This window comes from Hevea brasiliensis, chromosome 17 (assembly GCF_030052815.1).
Source record: "Hevea brasiliensis isolate MT/VB/25A 57/8 chromosome 17, ASM3005281v1, whole genome shotgun sequence".
Taxonomy (NCBI): domain Eukaryota; kingdom Viridiplantae; phylum Streptophyta; class Magnoliopsida; order Malpighiales; family Euphorbiaceae; genus Hevea; species Hevea brasiliensis.
The window spans coordinates 4,776,423-4,793,170 of NC_079509.1; the positions used below are offsets into that span (position 1 = coordinate 4,776,423).

The 16,748-nt window shown below is 30.7% G+C and overlaps 4 protein-coding genes across 6 annotated transcripts in view; all 4 read right to left on the reverse strand.

Moving 5' to 3' along the window:
- Positions 1-1,400: 1,400 nt before the first annotated feature.
- Positions 1,401-5,282, reverse strand: LOC110641599 (serine/arginine-rich splicing factor RS40-like). Of its 3 annotated transcripts, none has more exons than XM_021793382.2 (6): positions 5,140-5,282; positions 4,346-4,456; positions 2,942-3,054; positions 2,597-2,832; positions 1,773-2,411; positions 1,401-1,680 (listed from the first exon to the last, which is right to left on the reverse strand). In XM_021793382.2, exons 2-6 carry the CDS (start codon positions 4,449-4,451, stop codon positions 1,656-1,658), a joined length of 1,119 nt encoding a protein of 372 aa, XP_021649074.2. In that variant the 5' UTR covers positions 4,452-4,456; positions 5,140-5,282; the 3' UTR covers positions 1,401-1,655. The 3 variants fall into 3 exon arrangements, with proteins under 3 accessions (XP_021649074.2, XP_021649075.2, XP_021649073.2); XM_021793383.2 differs by lacking the exon at positions 5,140-5,282 and adding an exon at positions 3,275-3,540; XM_021793381.2 differs by lacking the exon at positions 5,140-5,282 and having other exon boundaries at positions 4,346-4,466.
- Positions 1,401-16,748, reverse strand: part of LOC110641601 (serine/arginine-rich splicing factor RS40) — a 35,000-nt gene continuing 19,652 nt past the window's right edge. The window contains exon 6 of the transcript XR_009145670.1: positions 1,401-1,587. The gene's annotated coding sequence lies outside the window, so the exon portion shown is untranslated. The remainder of the gene's footprint in view (positions 1,588-16,748) is intronic.
- Positions 6,350-6,980, reverse strand: LOC110641593 (LOB domain-containing protein 24-like). The gene is made up of 2 exons (XM_021793374.2): positions 6,736-6,980; positions 6,350-6,640 (listed from the first exon to the last, which is right to left on the reverse strand). Exons 1-2 carry the CDS (start codon positions 6,886-6,888, stop codon positions 6,359-6,361), a joined length of 435 nt encoding a protein of 144 aa, XP_021649066.1. The 5' UTR covers positions 6,889-6,980; the 3' UTR covers positions 6,350-6,358.
- On the reverse strand, positions 10,324-16,697 carry LOC110641592 (uncharacterized). Its single transcript, XM_021793373.2, has 9 exons — positions 16,553-16,697; positions 15,323-15,484; positions 14,845-15,243; positions 14,628-14,704; positions 12,906-14,027; positions 12,645-12,800; positions 12,300-12,383; positions 10,472-10,555; positions 10,324-10,374 (listed from the first exon to the last, which is right to left on the reverse strand). The coding sequence occupies exons 1-9, from the start codon at positions 16,695-16,697 to the stop codon at positions 10,324-10,326; spliced, it is 2,280 nt and encodes a 759-aa protein (XP_021649065.2).

Below are 16,748 nucleotides of genomic sequence, written 5' to 3' on the forward strand. Positions count from 1 at the left end.
TGAAAAAGTATAGTTATGAATGAATAAAGGTAAGTACAATTTTCATAATTATTTTTGTATAAGAGAGACTAAAGTGTTGTATTTATTAAAATTATAAGAATTAAAGCGTTATATTTATTAAAATTACAAAGATGAAAATATTGAAGAAAACTTGAATTTTGTTTAGAATTTAGGTTTTTTTTTTTTTCTTTTTTATTGTCCAACTGACTTGTTTATGTGATAACTGTAATGTTATCAAGTTGATATTGTTTAATAACCATTTACTTCAAACATATTCATATTCAAACACGATCAAAACATTATACAAATCGCAACATAAAAAAGTACTAAAATATAGAGTGCAGATGGAAAGAAAGGGGATGGGTTAGCGTTTCAATAGTTTCACGAGGGTAATTTGAATATTTCACTCTTTTTTAATGACTTAATGGATGAATACATTTGAGTTTTGAACTATATAAAACCTCAATAACATAGTTATTCCATTTTAAAAATAAAAGGATAAAAATGTTAATTACGTCATACCTCAAAAGAAAAAAAAAAATAGTACTTTTCCCATCAGCTATTAAACATAGAAATCAAGAAACATTGCCTTTTCTTTAATATACAAATCCAACTGAATTGAACCATTCAGAATTGATTGGTTCCGTTCAGTTTAATTTTTCGATTTTGAGCTGGTTAGAAAAAATATCTGCAAATATGTGAGAATTCAGAGTTAGGCCGTCGGCTTAACAGACCAAATTCTTCTAAGCATGCACAGCAAGCGATGAAAGAATCTGCCATAAACTCAGCGCAAAGTACCAAAATATCATCGATTAGCCTTTAGCACTTGCAGATCAAATCCACTCAACAAATCCATTATCATTTATAAATGATAGTAACAGTCATATTAAGGATGCACCGGACAGCAATTAAGAGTAATATATAACCAAATAATGAAATCGAGTTGTCCTTCATTATTTTTCAGAAAGAAAAATGAAAAACATTATATATATATATATATATATATATATATATGAAATCTTTTCAATTTTTCACCGAACGGAGGAATGATCGAGACCCCTCCAGCAATTAGACTGAACCCAAAAATTTCGAATTCGAACCAAAAAATTTATGATACCTTTGGACCCTGAGAGAACCACACTATTTTAGACTGAACCCAAATTAAAAATCGAATTCGGTTCAAATTTTCACATTTATAACTCAGCGCTAGACTCCAATCTCGTTTCCCTGCCCCTCGTTCTGCGCCATCTTTTCCATCTTTCAGTATTCCCTGTTTCTAGAAAATGTAAGATCAGCAGGCAGGACAACTACACATCTAGCCAACCAACCTACAAGAGGGGAATATATATGTTTGAAAAAAAAAGAAAACCATATCTATCATATAACAAATAAGGCAATAGTTAAGCATAGGTAGCATGGTTTATATTAATGGTTTCTAGTTTCAAACAAAACCCAACAGTTTTTATGCAGAAATAAAAGCACAAACTACCCACTAACACTGACTAGATCCTAAATCACAAAATCAAGAGCATAAGTTGCGAACGATTTATTGGGCATTTATCATGGAAAGAGCAAACAAGACTGCCAATTGAGTTGCATCTTCATGACAACCAATAAACCAGCAAGTGTTCTTTTCAGAGCATTGGATTGCAGCCTCATTCATCTGCTGGGGGTGAACGACTGCATTGTTAATGATAGCAACATTAGACTTGTAAGAAGAGTCAGAAATTCAACTTAAGGATGAGAAAAGAATAACTCAGTATGATGAAAACCTGTGGTATCTCTCACGCACGGGACTTTCAGCTCCAGCATCATTTGGACTGTCCCTCTCTTCTGGCATGGAAATTGGGCTGGCACGACGACCATTGTCAGGGCTGACACCATCCCTCTCATAAGGACTATGACTGGAACCACGACCATTGTCTGCATTAGCCCTTTCTCTGCCATATGGACTGCGGCTACGGTCGCGACCATTCTCTGGGCTGGGTCTTTCCCTTTGATAAGGACTGCCACTATGGGTACGACCATTATCAGGAGTAACCCTTTCTCTACGGTAAGGACTACGGCTGGACCCATGGCCATGGTCATGGCCTGCCCTCTCTCTCCTGTAAGGACTACGGCTTGAGTCTCGGCCATAGTCAGGACTAGCTCTCTCTCTCCTGTAGGGACTTGGGCTGCGACGACGGCCATAATCTGGGCTAGCCCTCTCTCTCCGGTAAGGACCAGGGCTAGGGCCACGGCCATAGTCAGGGCTTCCTCTTTCCCTCTGGAAAGGACTTGGAGACCTCCTCTTATCATGGCTTCGCCTGTCTGGTGACCTATCGCGACCTCTTTCAGGGCTGTAACCATTCTTCCTTTCATCATCATCTCGAACTGCATACTCAACTGAAATAACTCGATCCATCAACTTGCTGCATCTCCCAAAAATAAAAATAAAAATAAAAATACAAATCATTAGAATTTGAAGTCATACAGATCAACCACAAAATTAATGTCAAGCAAAGAAAGCGTTATTCACACCTTCCATAAAGAGGAAGAAAACCATTGTAGGAAAGAAACAGGGAGGGGAGGAATATTCCAGGATAGGAAAGTTAACCTCATATTCGTAGCTTCCAATGCTTTTGTAGCATCCTCCTGCGATTCATACTGAACAAATGCAAAATTTCTTCTAATCCTAACGCTAACTATCCTGCCATATGGATCAAAGTGCCTCTCCAAGTCCTTTGTCCTCGTATAATGTGGATCAAAATTGATAACAAACAAGGTCTTGGATGGTCTAGTATTAGCTGACGATCTTCTAGAACCACCAGGCCTTCTAATGCCTCGTTCTTGCTGCAAAACAATACCAGCAGACATAAAAACCAAGCTCAATTAATATCATAACTCAGATAAAAGGGTGATGTGGCGTGCAATCAACTACAATAGAACAGATGTGTACCACCTTTGTCCATTCAACACGAAGCCTACGACCCTTGCGACCAAATTCTATTCGATCAAGCCCTCGAATTGCATCCTCAGCATCTCTCTCATCTTCCATATAGATAAAAGCAAATCCTATACACAATATCAGATAAAAATCACAAGTAAAATTTCTTATTATCGTGTGTTACAAATGGAAATACAAAGTGAAATCTCCTGTGGCAAGATTCTTTAACACTTGATGCCGTTTTCGCACTCAGCAGCATACAAACTGCCTATAATCCAACCGTTGAATAAAATTTGGCAACCTTCGTGAAATCTATAAACTAAGTGACCAGTAAAAGTAGCAACAGACCTTGTGTGATGAATTAAGTGATGTCAAGGAACTAGAATCCAAAAGTGGATGTCTCATGGTGGGTCAATGAAAATAGAGTGCCTTCTCCATCTATTCTGCTGCCTCTGCTGTGAGGTCGGCAATGTTTCTATCTTGAAACATGTCAGAAATTGAAGGCTGGGCAAAATTCATGTGGAATGAAAGGCAAATGTCTCAGGAAAATTGGTAAGGTCCTATCATTGCAGATCAGAGTGACTCTTCTTGAGTATGGATTTCCCAAGATAATCCTGCGTCAAAGAAAATGTTGAGTATGGGGGTCTATGCTTCAAAAAACACATTTTCTTTAACACATCCTTAACCCCCACTAGAACTCAACAAGGGAAGATTGCTGCCTCAAAGTAGCATTTTCTGGATGATATTGCAGTCTCCCACAGCACTACCATGGCAAACGGAAGCTGTAGCACTTACGCATGGAAAGCTGATCTCTGAACTTGCTGGGAAGATGGAGCAGTGCTGGCTCATTCCAAAGTTTGTTTGTGCAAAATTTTTATTATGACATTTTCCATATTCAACAGCAGCACAGATTATTATCATATTAGTTTATTTTATGAGAAACATGTGTTGCCTACAAATATAAAATCAATTAACTTACAGCACTAGCAAGCCAAAACCTTCAACAGTCAGGAGCCATAATCGGTGTTACCCCTATCATGTCAAAATTCTACTACCACATCTACCTCCATCACTTCTCAACTTGTAGCACCATACTTTTCTTCTTAAGAGTGGAGAAGGGCCGAGATGAATGCCATATTTTGGTGGCTATTACCATAGCGTTTATCAATGATCACTCAAATGAAAACAACATGCAATGTTGCTCTAAAAAAGACATGCTGGAATACATTACTTAACGTTGATCTTTTTCGGAAAAGCTTTCCTAGCATGCATCTATAAAACTTTATTCACATAAAAAGCTGACTACTACATAATTTTCACTAAAAAGCTTGAAGCCTACAATTTGCTGGCTTAATTTTAACCGCTTAGCAGTTTAACTTTCAAAAGGACAGATGAGTAAGGTTGATAAAGAAAACTAACCAGACTTCATATCCACTCTTTCAACTCTTCCATATCGTCTAAAAAGTCGTTCCAGCTCAGACTGTCGCGCATCATACTCAAAGTTTCCACAGAAGATGGGCCTCATATTGCCTGAGAACATTTAACCAGATTAGGTAAATAAAAATCAGAAGGTTAATCATCAACTTAAGTTCAGCAAGGCAGTCAAGAGTTGAATGAAAAACTAGCCCATTTAGAAGAAAAAAAATTGCAAGAAAAAAAAAATCTTCACAAAAAAAAAAATCTTCACAGTCAACATGCAAGACGATTTACATTTATAAATCAGCTAATAATCCAATATTCTTCAATTTTCACCAATATTTCCTAATTTCCTCACCAAATTTCGTTGTTACTATTTTATACATCGGCCTTTTCTGCTTTGCAATTAAAAACATTTATACAATTGCAACAACATAATGATACAAATCTTAAAAATTCCCCATACCATCCTTAAACACCCTTTGAAATTCAAAGGAAAGCAACAATAATTTGCCCTTATAGGCCTTTGAATACAATTAGCAAAGAATGAAGAATCAAAATTAAAACAGACCGGAAAATAAAAATCAAAGAACAGATCTACGTAAATAACAACCAGATCTACCGCATGGGATTGAAAGGAAGCATAGATCAGCTAAAAACTTCGGCCTAGTTACCCAGAAACCGTGGGAAAACAGATTTTCCCGTGTTTTCCCGGAAAGAAAATAGAAACAGAGAGACAACAAGACAGCTAAATGGATAAAGACAAAAAAAAATCGCAGATTCTTGCGTTCATTTACCTCTTGAAAGCACCAAACACCCTGTGAAACCCTAATGACAAGTCAGACCTCAAAAGCGTTTGTGATATTTTTCTTGAGAGGCCTGAAAAAGCAAGCCATGCGATTGTGATAAATAGAAAATAATGACATTGCTTTATCCGAGAGCCCCTCCATTTATTTGATTTAACACCTCAGCCCTCGAGAAAAATAAAACTATGTTTTGACCCAAAATTATTATTATTATTTAAGATATCCCAAAATTATTGAGATGAGAAAGGTGCCATATAGAATTTCTGGTAAAATCATCATAATTTTAAAATTAATTTACTAAGTAATTAATATTAAATATACTTTATATTTATTATGAATATATGCAACAAGGTGATTTTAATCCTTAAAGATATATGAATTACTTTTTATATGATATTAATCTCTAAAAATTTACTATATAATCAATTAAAGTTAATGTGTGTAATAAAGTTTTAAAATATTTTTAAAAGTCAAAATAATGTAAGATTTATTTAACTGAAATTCAAATTTTAAAAATAATTTCAGTATTATTAAAATTAATTATTTTTAATATTTCATTAACTACAGTAAGCATCAGCGCTGCTATACTGAAAATCTTATTATAATAATATTTCCACATATTCTAAAATTAATTTTTAATTCATAAAATAAAGTTAAAGCGTGTAATAAATTTTTGAAATATTTTTATATTTAAAGTGAGTAATAAATTTTTATAATATTTTTATATTTATCAACCTTTTACCAATTAAAAACTGGAAACAAAGTGAGATTAATTATTTTTGACATTTCATTAACTTTATTTTTTCATCATTTTAAATTTCTCTTGTAATTCATACCTTGAAAAGGCAAATTTTAATTTTATTTGTCACTTTTAAAGGACCTTCACTCAGAATTTTCTCCAAATCCATCAATTATTGATCAACCTTTTTATTTATTAGCCAGAAAAAATAATTAAGAGAGAATTGATCAACCTTAAGTTGAAACCAGATAAATATCATAATTTATGAAGTAATTATAATTAATTTTATTCATCGTCAGTTCAGTAATGCCAAAATTATATATAAAATTATAAAATTTTAAATTTAAATTTAAATTATATAAAAAAGAAAGTCCTACAATTTTTTAAGAAAAAATTAATATAAAATAAGGGGAATTCTTATTATTTATTTTGATCAATTATTTTATGTAAACTAGATAAAAAAACAAAAAATCATTTAAACCAGGAGGAAGGTTGAGTGGAAGGGCGGCTGGACTGGCCTACATTGCCTTGTTGTAGCAAAAAATTTTGTTGAAATTGAGAATCTTGTGTATGAGAATTGCTGAGGACGGCGATTTCCGCTTGGGTTTTAGCTAGCTGGTTTTCTGCTTTGTGTATTTGTTGAAGTAGCAGAGAGATTATACCAACACAGCCATAGACAGGATCTTGAATTCTGCATTGTGCCTCATAATACAAGGAATTTGCTGCCTGGACACGTTTGTGAGTTGGGAGTTGCTAGATTATGATCGTCAAACACACAAAATCTTTGTCAAGTGATTAATGTCATTTAATTATATGTAACATAAAGAATGACCGATCATGATAATTACCTGGAGCATTTTTCCTACGTTGCTGGCACCATAGATTTTGTGAACGCATGCGAATCTTTGAGGATTATTGGAAGGAAAATAAGGAGCGAAAATGCAATCTGAAGGGCATCTTCTTCTCAAGTATTTGCAAGCAGCACAACGTTCAGAATTCATTCTTTAAAATCTAAAGATCGAAAATCTCAAAACCAAATCAAGATCTTCCCAATTCGACAATCTTTGTATTTTTTATTAATTGTTCTGGAACAAGAAATCCAGTGGAGAGATTTTTAGAATCTTTAACAAAAGGTTGAGATGTTGATATAGGATTTGCATTGGAGCAAAGTAGCTGTTTGATTTCCCAACGGTTACTTTTTCAAAAAATGAGATTTTACAAGGAAGGCTGGTGAGAAAGGAAGTGGGATACCAAATCTTGGAGAGAATTAAGGATGGTAAGAATGGACTTAAAATTTGAGAGTTGGATTTCTTTCACTTGCATGTTTTGGCTTGCCAATCATGCATAGTCTGTAAGTAGTGATTTTCGAAGGAAAATAACAGCGTTAATGCTTGTGAAAATCCAAGTTGGTCCCTCCTACTTTATAACTCACATAGTTAGCAAGATTATTTCTAATCATATATAGCATCTAATTTCTCAAAAAATTATATATACTCATTTGGGAGAAATTATTTATCAAGAACTTATAGATCCGTTATTTCTGATAATTAAGGAAGTCGTGGTTAAAGGAAAAAAATTTTCCTTTTGACATTGCATTTCTCACAACCAAACAAGCACAATTTTTATTTTCTATTTAACTTTAATTAAAATTTAAATTCAAAATCTCACAAATTATAATTTTAGTGATGGCTTTAGTCTATATTTATTTATAATATATAATAATATCTATAAAAATGAGAAGGAAGGGAAATATTGGAATGCTAAAAATAGTCTTAATTATTTATATTATTTATAAAAATTAAAAAAAAAAACTTGAATTCATTAATCTAACTTGAATTAATATATCAGTTTTCTTCTAAGAAAATTTCACTTTCTTTAGCTTAGTTATCGCTAAACATTAGTTACATACCCGTGCATTGCACGGTAGCCATTTAAATCTTTTATTTTTAATTTTTATTTAAATTAAATTAAGTGAACTTCAATCAATTAAATTATTTATTTTGACAATTTATAAACTAAATATATTGATTTAATAGTATTTGATGTAAATCAAAATAATCTATCAAATTAAAATAAAGGTAGGAAAAATTTTGTATACAAAGATTCTTTAAAAAATAGAACTGTAATCTTAGCTCCAAAGATAATTAGTAAAATTTTTTAAACTGACCTGAAAGAATAAAATAATGTGAACCCGTTATTAAAAATTAAATATCTCTAAAATAATATATATATATATATATATATATATATATATATAATTGACACTTGAGTTCATCAATAATTGATACTTGACACAGTTAAAAATAATAATTTTATTAAAAAATTTACTTTAATTTATATTTTTCTAATTATAAATTAATTATTAGTATTAGATAATATTTAACTAAATAAGGTTCAGAATCGTCAGAGCCTTTATAGATATAAAGACTTTAAAAATTTAAGTATTTCATAATTCTTAACACTTGAATATGCACTAATACATGTTGACTTATAAATTTAAGTTTTTTTTAATAAAAATTAAACTATATATATATATAGCTAAACACTCAAAACCTTTTAACCAAAATTTGACATTTGATTTCATTATTAATTGACACTTGGTAAAATTAAAAAGTAATAATTTTATATAAAAATTCACTTTAACTTATTTTTTCTAATTATAAATTTAATTATTAGTATTAGATAATGTTTAAGTAAAAAATTTTATTTTAAAATATATAACTATTTAATTAAATTTAAAATATGAAAGAAAATATATTTAATTTAACTAAAATTTTAGTTTATTTCAAACATATATGTATATATAATTAAAATTTAAGAGTTATATATTTTTAAAAAGAAATTAATAATTCATTTTATAGATAACGCATATAAGACACGATTTAAGTAGTTATTAGATTTTCCAACGGTTACTTTTTCAAAAAATGAGATTTCACAAGAAGATTGATGAGAAAGTAAGTTGGATACCAAATCTTGGAGAGAATTAAGGATGGTAAGAGTGGGCTTAAAATTTGAGAGTTGGGATTCCCTCCCTTTTGCCAAACACGTATAATCTGTAAGTAGTGATTTTCGAAGGAAAATAATTTTGCTTGTGTGTATATTATATATACATATAAAAGAAAGATCAATGCAACGGCGTTAATGCTTATGAAAATCCGAGTTGCTCCCTTCCACTCTATGACTCACATATTTAAGAAGATTGTTTCTTATCATATATAGCATCTAATTTCTCAAAAGAAATTACATACACTCATTTTGGAGAAAATATTTATCAAAAACTTATAGATCCATTATTTCCCATAATTGAGGAAGTTAGAGTGGTCAAAGGAAAAAGAAAAAAAAAAAAATCCTTTTGACATTGCATTCCTTGTAAAAAAACAAAGTGCTTAGCACATTTTTTTTTCTCTTTAGCTTTAAGTGAAATCTAAACTCAATTCTCATAAATTATAATTTTTGGGATGGTTAATCTATACATATATATATAAAAGTTGGAAAGAAGGAAGATATTAAGAATGCTAAAAATACCCTTCATTATTTATATCATTTATAAAAATAAAAAACTTGAATTAATTAATCTAACTTGAATTAATATATTAAGCGTTTTCTAAGAAAATTCCACTTTCTTTAGCTTAGTTATCCCTAAATATATCAAGTCTAAATGCTTTGGGAGAAAAAAGATAAGGTTTAAATGATTGCAAAAGTAGTTTTATTCTATGTCATATAAAACGAAAAAAATCTAACTTGAATTTATTTCATAGATCGATTGTATGGAGAAAATTCGGGAAAGTAAATAATTTGATAATGCAAACCATGTATCATTCTCTTGCACTCAATATTATACCAAACGAATGAATGGCTGCTATGTATTATGGGTAGTATTTTGGAAAAAATTGTTTAAACTTGATTTATCATAAATTTAAGGATTAAACATGTGAGTTCACCAATTTTTTAAGCGAGCTTCACCATAAATCTATACAAGAATAAACAATGAATAAATAACATATACTTCTAAATGTATTATGTTAATGAAATGTGATATTCACTCAATTATTTAATGTAATGCTCAGAGAGAGAGAGAGTGAATCAAAGAATTTTCTTTTTATCTTTTTCTTTGGATACATCAACAAGCTAGAAAGAGAGAATTAGCTTAAACATGCATATATTCATATAAAGGATAAATTTAACTTAGGTGAAAACATGGACGATGCATCCATTAAACACAGGTTCCAACATGCATATGCAGTTAAGTACAAACAATAAAGAGCAAATAACCAACTCTTATAGGAAGCAAACATAATAAAAACAAACCAAAGTTGTCCTACCGGTCAGCTGATAATTATCATAAGTTTTTAAAATATAAAATCTAAATCCAACCTACTATATGTAATTCTCTCCATTACTGGATTTAGTTCTAACTTTGCCAGGTTGCTATTCACTCAGTAGGGGCCATTTCCAATCAGGGAGTTCAAGAAATCCTCCCCCCAATCCTGCATAAAATCAAAACCAATGCTTAGTATGAAGGATTCATACATTTGGAAATTTTATTTATAAAAACGATGAAGATATATATATATATAAACATGCCTCATTTCCTGATATTGATGCTTCGTTAAGATTCATGCCATTCAGCGCAGAATCCGCAGGCTCCTCGCTATTGTTGCATTGTGGCTTCACAAATATATAACAAGAAACATTTTTTTTAAGCTTAGGAAATTGGTTTGGCATGTATAGCTATTCGGACCTATTTACATTCAATCAAAATAAACCCTTATATGAAAGCTAAAAACTTAAAACTTTTAATAAAAATTTGACACTTGATTTCACCATTAATTCATATTTGGTATAATTACTTTTTTTATTACATTAAACACACACATCTGAGAATGGACCACTATTAAAATCATAATAATTTTAATAGATTTTTTATTTTTATATATCCCATCTACACACTTCATATCTGATATGAGATTCTAAAGGACCAGTCTTAGATACAGCTAAATTTGATGTAATTAATAAATAATAATTTTTAATTTTATATTAATTTATCTTTTCTAATTATAATTATAATTAATATTATTAGATAATGTTTAACTAAATAATTTTTATTTTAAAATATATAATTATTGAAATTTGAAATATGAAACAAAATGAAAGATATTATTAGATAATGTTTAAAAAATAATTTTATTTAAAAATATAAAATATTTAAAATTTAAAACGGATAAACATTTGAAATTTAATTTTAATAAATTAATAAATTTTAATCTGTCATTGTAAAATAGCTATATATATATATATATACACTAGCTTATTAGGTGAGAATAAAATACTATAAATTGGTTTTCCATATCTCAAATTATTGTTTAAAAAAGCTAATTTAAAAGAATAATATAAAATGCTCATAACGGATGCAATTTTTTAATTAAATTTAATATTTTATGTATAATAAATTAATTTTTATTATCATAAAATAGAGTGATTATTTTAAGGATTGTTCTTATAATTTGCTATATCTAAAGACTCAAAATTATTAACCAAAATTTGATAAATATATTCACCATAATTTACATTTGCCATAATTAAAAATAATAATTTTATTTAAAAATATAAATTATTTAGAATCTAAAATAGATCAAATATATACTTGAAACTTAATTTTTAACTTTTTTTTAAATTATTAGTGTATGTAAAATATTTGAAATTTAAAAAATGTTAAATATTTATTTTTTTAAACTAAATTAGTTGTAAGACCTAAATGAGTTTATATATATGTATAGAAACATCCATTAATTAACACTTGCTATAATTAAAAAAATATTAATTTTATTAAAAATTTTAAAATATTTAAAATTTTATTTTAAAAATGAAATTAATTTTATTAGTTTTATTAATTGGGTTAACCATTAATTGACACTTGGCATAATTAAAAAATAACAATTTTATTTAAAAATTTCACTTTAATAGTTATTATTTTATTTAATACTTTTACATTATTTCATACCATTAAGTATGTTAAAAAAAATTTTATTAATTATCTTTTGAGCAAAAATTACAATTATATATTTTGAAAATCTTTATTTATAAAATTTCTCTTATTTTTATTTTAATTCAATTGATTATTTCGGTTTAAATCAAATATATATTAGTATATAAATTAATATAATAATTAAATAGTTAAAGTTTACTTAATTTAAATTAAATAAAAATAAAAAAAAAATTAAAATTATTACCACGCAACTCAGGGTAGATTGCTAGTTTTAAACACAAACTTCAGACTTTTGTTGGGTTTTTATTTTTTATTTTTTTTGTTAAATCTTTTCTCTTCGCTATCTATGATCAGATATATATTATATATAGAAACAATAAATTATTATCCAGGAAGCTGACAGTGATTGATATCAAGTAAACTTGCCTTCTCAAAGCTTGGATAATAGTCATCCACTGGATTAACATTGCCACCAAACTTGGGATTCATCGTTTCTTCCCTGCCTTGAAGCTGCAGAAAATGGCAATTAGGAACTAGCTTAGCCAGAAATTCTCATTTTTCTTTGAATTCAGTCGGTTAAAAACAGGCAGAAACATCGAATATGAGACAAAACATTGATATCAACATTCAAAAAAAATAAAAGAAATTGTGATATTTGTGTCAGGAAACTGTATAAATTGAGATTAAAAATATATGCCGAGTAGGCCATTTAATTATATGCGTAATAGCTTGGAGATGAAGCAAGAAATGGAGCAAGCAATAGACATATGCCTGGCCAGAGGATTCTTCACTCCAAGGAGTTTTGTCCGCAATACTGCATGCGCTAGAAAATTCCGTATTTAGGAATTCATAGGCTGGAGAGCTCATTTCAACATAATATGGGCAGCCAGGTAAGTTCACATTCAAAAGCCCTTCCACATTTTTTTCCTATACGTACATAAAAATCACCGATTTAGCGGACAAACAACAGAGATTGATGACATACATGTACGTGAAGAAACATAATAAAATTTCATAAAATATGCAGAATACCTGGTAAGGAGTTGCACAGGTGGACCCGTACAGAAGTTCACCAAGATCACGTTCGCCAAGCTCTTGCTGGTTATCAGAAATGCTACCCAAGGTAGAAGCATTGATCATCAGGTTATTGAAAGCGTAGTCATTTTCTCCTCCGGTATTCCCAAGACCGGTACTGGTATGTTGCTGAGACTGTGGCGGAAGCACTGAAGCTTGCTGAGAGTGTGGTGGCATTGCTGAAGTTGACGGAGACAGTGGTGACAGCCCTGAAGCATTTTCTTGATTAGTTATAGTGAATGTTGGCGAAAATTGGTTCGTACTCCCAAACCCAGTAGAAGAGGATCCGGCCCCTTGAACACCAAAAGCCTCAATTGTCCCATTCCTTGTTGGTGCATTATTCATATTGTTGTCGGGAGTCCAATTCATTAAACCATTACCTCCATTATTAGAGCTACTTGATAACTCATTCCCACTGAATCGCGTTTTTCCTGTTCCCATCAGCTCGGCCTCACTAGTCAATTGGATTCCGGAATAATTACTGTTGTGATTCAGAGAAGGATAGGAATTATTGATGATTGCCATGCTGCCAGTGCCTGAAGAATAAATGGGGCAGCCGATTCCAGTTAAGCTAAATTTGAATGGGGTGGCATAGTTCTGAAGATTTGCTTGATTTTGTTGCAGGTGAATAAACATTGGACTTGTACCACTAGTGACGCCATAAGTAGTAATTGTATTCGAGGACAGATTCATTCCAGTACTGTTGGATGTTGAGCGATTTGCCTGATGAAGAGGATATGGGTTAGCAAACATTAATGGCCGCTGCTGGAAACTAGTAGGATTGCCAACTAAACTGGATTGTCCATAGCGGAGTTGAGGCACAGAGTTGGTAGCTTCCTGATTAGGAAAGCGTGGGAGGCCAAAGCTGGAGCTACTAAGATCACAGAGATTGTCTCCGTAGGGTTGGAATGATGTTCTCATGAATGGCTGTTGTCCAAGAAACGGCGAATGATCCTGTTGGGGATTTTTGAACATGGAGGTATATCCATAGGCAAACGATGACCTAAGGGTCCTTTCAGCCAGACAGCGAGATGTCCAAGTCCCCTTCTCTGCTACCTTCTTCAGGAACATCCGGTATTTCTGTGAAAGTTTTTGACATATATATGTATAAGAAAACTTTTTTTTATAAGAAAAATATATTAATTAAAGAATAAGGAAAAACTAAGCAGGAGTATGTTAACCCACACTTGGCCAATAGGCCACCTCAGTACACCAAATCTATGCAGCAACATCCTAATTCAAAAAAAATCTGAAAAAGAAATACATTAATACAAACTGAATCACTTATTACAATTATCTTTCACATTTCTTGCATAAAATCAAAATCTGTTAGACTATTTTTTTAATAAAAATATAAAAATGAGATCTCTATATATATAAAGGTAAAAAGTAAAACAAACTAAAAAAAAAACAAATTCCCAAGTTGACCGAACCGTACAAGAGACAAATTCTGGTTACATGCATAAAATGTGAGAAATAGGAATGTAGTGCTAGTAGTAACGAAAGCTAACCCAAATTCAAACGATTCTTTTTATAAAATTTTATTTAGATTGTTCATGCATGAATTATATTGATAGGCTGATTGTTTGAGCTTCTACATATATACTTTGTAAACCCTACCAAAATAACATGAATAAGCGTTGTTATATATATAATTACTGTCATGAACCTAATTCAAACCTGTAAATGGCTAGCAACATTTCCTCTAGTTAGCCCTGGCACGTTCATCAATTCAAGAATTTTCTTGGGAACAGCCTCTGCATGATCAATTAAAGAAATCCACCACAAATTAATATGATTATATTGTAAGTAAAGCCTCTGGCGTGGATAGATAATTAGATATACATATAATTAATTAAAGAAAAAAAAATATGAAATCTATAAAAAGATCTCTTACTTTCGAGGCCTAAATGGCTTACGGCCTGCAAGAACCGATTATGCAGTGTATTTGTCCAAACTACCTTTGCCTTTTTGGGTGGAGCAAGAGCATCTTCTTCCGCTTCGTCTTTATTCCTTGCCCTTTTTCTCCCCATTTTCATTTTTTGGCCACGCTCTCCGTTCACTGATGAAGAAGAATTAAGGAACCCACAAAGAATAAGTTTGTCATTTGATGGAGTTTCCCCTTCGGCACTTCCTATTTCCTGATCATTAACAACCCCTTGACCAATCTTGGAAGCCACCGCATACCGCCAAACGCTTTTCAGATCTTCTGGGTTCACTGGTTTCACCATATAGAATGCAGCTCCACTATCTAAACTCTTCAAAATCACACTTTCTTTGTCATCTGATGACATTACTGAATCAAAAACAAAATTAGAAATTAAAACAATTGAAATGTATATAACATAAGAGAAATAACTTAATGCTGTACTTACTAATAACAGGGATCTTGAATTCTTCATTGACTTGCTTTTGTAGTTCCAATCCAGTCATTCCAGGCATATAAAGATCAGTGACAACCAAGTCAAATGCTCCATTTTTTACTCGAAGAGTTGATAAAGCGTCTAATGGATTCTTAACGGTGACAATTGAAAGTTCTATCATGCAATCTATCAATTTACAAAGACAACAATTAATTAGGGAATTTGAGATGAGAATTTTGAAAAATTATTATTAGAGTGCAAATAAAAAGTTATATGATATCTCTAGTTTGTGTCAATTACACAGATTCTTCTTCGTTATTCAACTATCTACAAGAGCTAATCATATTATATACGGGGATAAAAATAAAATTCATTTCTTTATTATAATTCTTCATTAACAAACCACCATGAAAATTTTACAAATAATATATTAAACATTCCCTAAACATAAATAAATGAATCAAATATGAGATCCAGTAGAAAGAGAAAGCAAGAATAGATGGAAATGAAAGTAATTTTGATTTAAATATTGAAATTCCAATTCCCTAGCTGTTTTGAGCAAAAAAACCATCATAGCAAAACCCTAACAAATGATTAAGAATGAGAAGACCTCAGAAACATACAACTAATAAATGAAGAACGAGATCTTAAATTTTGATCAGTTAGTAATAAAGGTAGGGAGATGATGAATTTTTGGTATGTTTAAACGATTGCTTGTTCTAAAACCTCACTTCTTAGAGTAAAAAAAACTAAATTGGAAGACAACTCTTGGATTAAGTCAAAACATTTCCACCCAAAGCCTTGTCAAAACACTGGCCAGTTGAAGATTCATTGGAGTTTTGCTACAAGCAAAAATATAAGCTGAACCAAAAAAAAAAAAAAATCAAAGAAAAGAAAAATAGGATCCTCAAAAGAAATAGGATAAAGTATTCAATAGTCAATACAAAATGGGTGGAAAGGGGGAATTTTGATAATCAACTTTTATTATGAAATATTGGATGGTAAGATTTGAAACCCAACAATCACTCAAATATATGTTCACCTTTACTAATAAATTAACATATTAATAAAAAAAATTAACTTTATTAAATCATATATATATATTTGAAAATCTAAGTTTATGGATGAAAAACAAAATGACCCTCTAGGATTTAATAAAAAAAATATAAGAAAATCCATAGGCTATACAATGGTAGAAGAAACTATATAAGGTGTGAGATCTCCTATCAATACCTTGGAGACTGCATTTTTTAAGCATTGAAGAGACAATAGCAAGAGATGTAGAGTCATCATCAACAACCAAAATTTGGGCTTTCAAAAGAGATTGAGTGGATGCAATTCTTCCATTGCTCATATTTTCAAGATTGGGAGACTTGAAAGACAACATTTTTATAATTGAAGGTACCTCTCAGTTGCAAATAAAGGGCTTCAAGAATTT

Excerpts from the sequence above, each read along its gene's own strand:
- LOC110641593 (XM_021793374.2), bottom strand. The coding sequence starts at position 6,888 with ATGAATTCTGAACGTTGTGCTGCTTGCAAATACTTGAGAAGAAGATGC. Across the intron at positions 6,641-6,735 it reads ACGTAGGAAAAATGCTCCAG|CAACTCCCAACTCACAAACG; the intron begins GTAATTATCATG and ends ATCATAATCTAG.
- LOC110641592 (XM_021793373.2), bottom strand. The coding sequence starts at position 16,697 with ATGTTGTCTTTCAAGTCTCCCAATCTTGAAAATATGAGCAATGGAAGA. Across the intron at positions 15,244-15,322 it reads ATTCAAGATCCCTGTTATTA|TAATGTCATCAGATGACAAA; the intron begins GTAAGTACAGCA and ends TTTTTGATTCAG. Across the intron at positions 10,375-10,471 it reads CATCAATATCAGGAAATGAG|GATTGGGGGGAGGATTTCTT; the intron begins GCATGTTTATAT and ends GATTTTATGCAG.
- LOC110641599 (XM_021793381.2), bottom strand. The coding sequence starts at position 4,466 with ATGTTCTCAGGCAATATGAGGCCCATCTTCTGTGGAAACTTTGAGTAT. Across the intron at positions 3,055-4,345 it reads AAGAGTGGATATGAAGTCTG|GATTTGCTTTTATCTATATG; the intron begins GTTAGTTTTCTT and ends TATTGTGTATAG. Across the intron at positions 2,412-2,596 it reads TTGGAAGCTACGAATATGAG|CAAGTTGATGGATCGAGTTA; the intron begins GTTAACTTTCCT and ends TGGGAGATGCAG.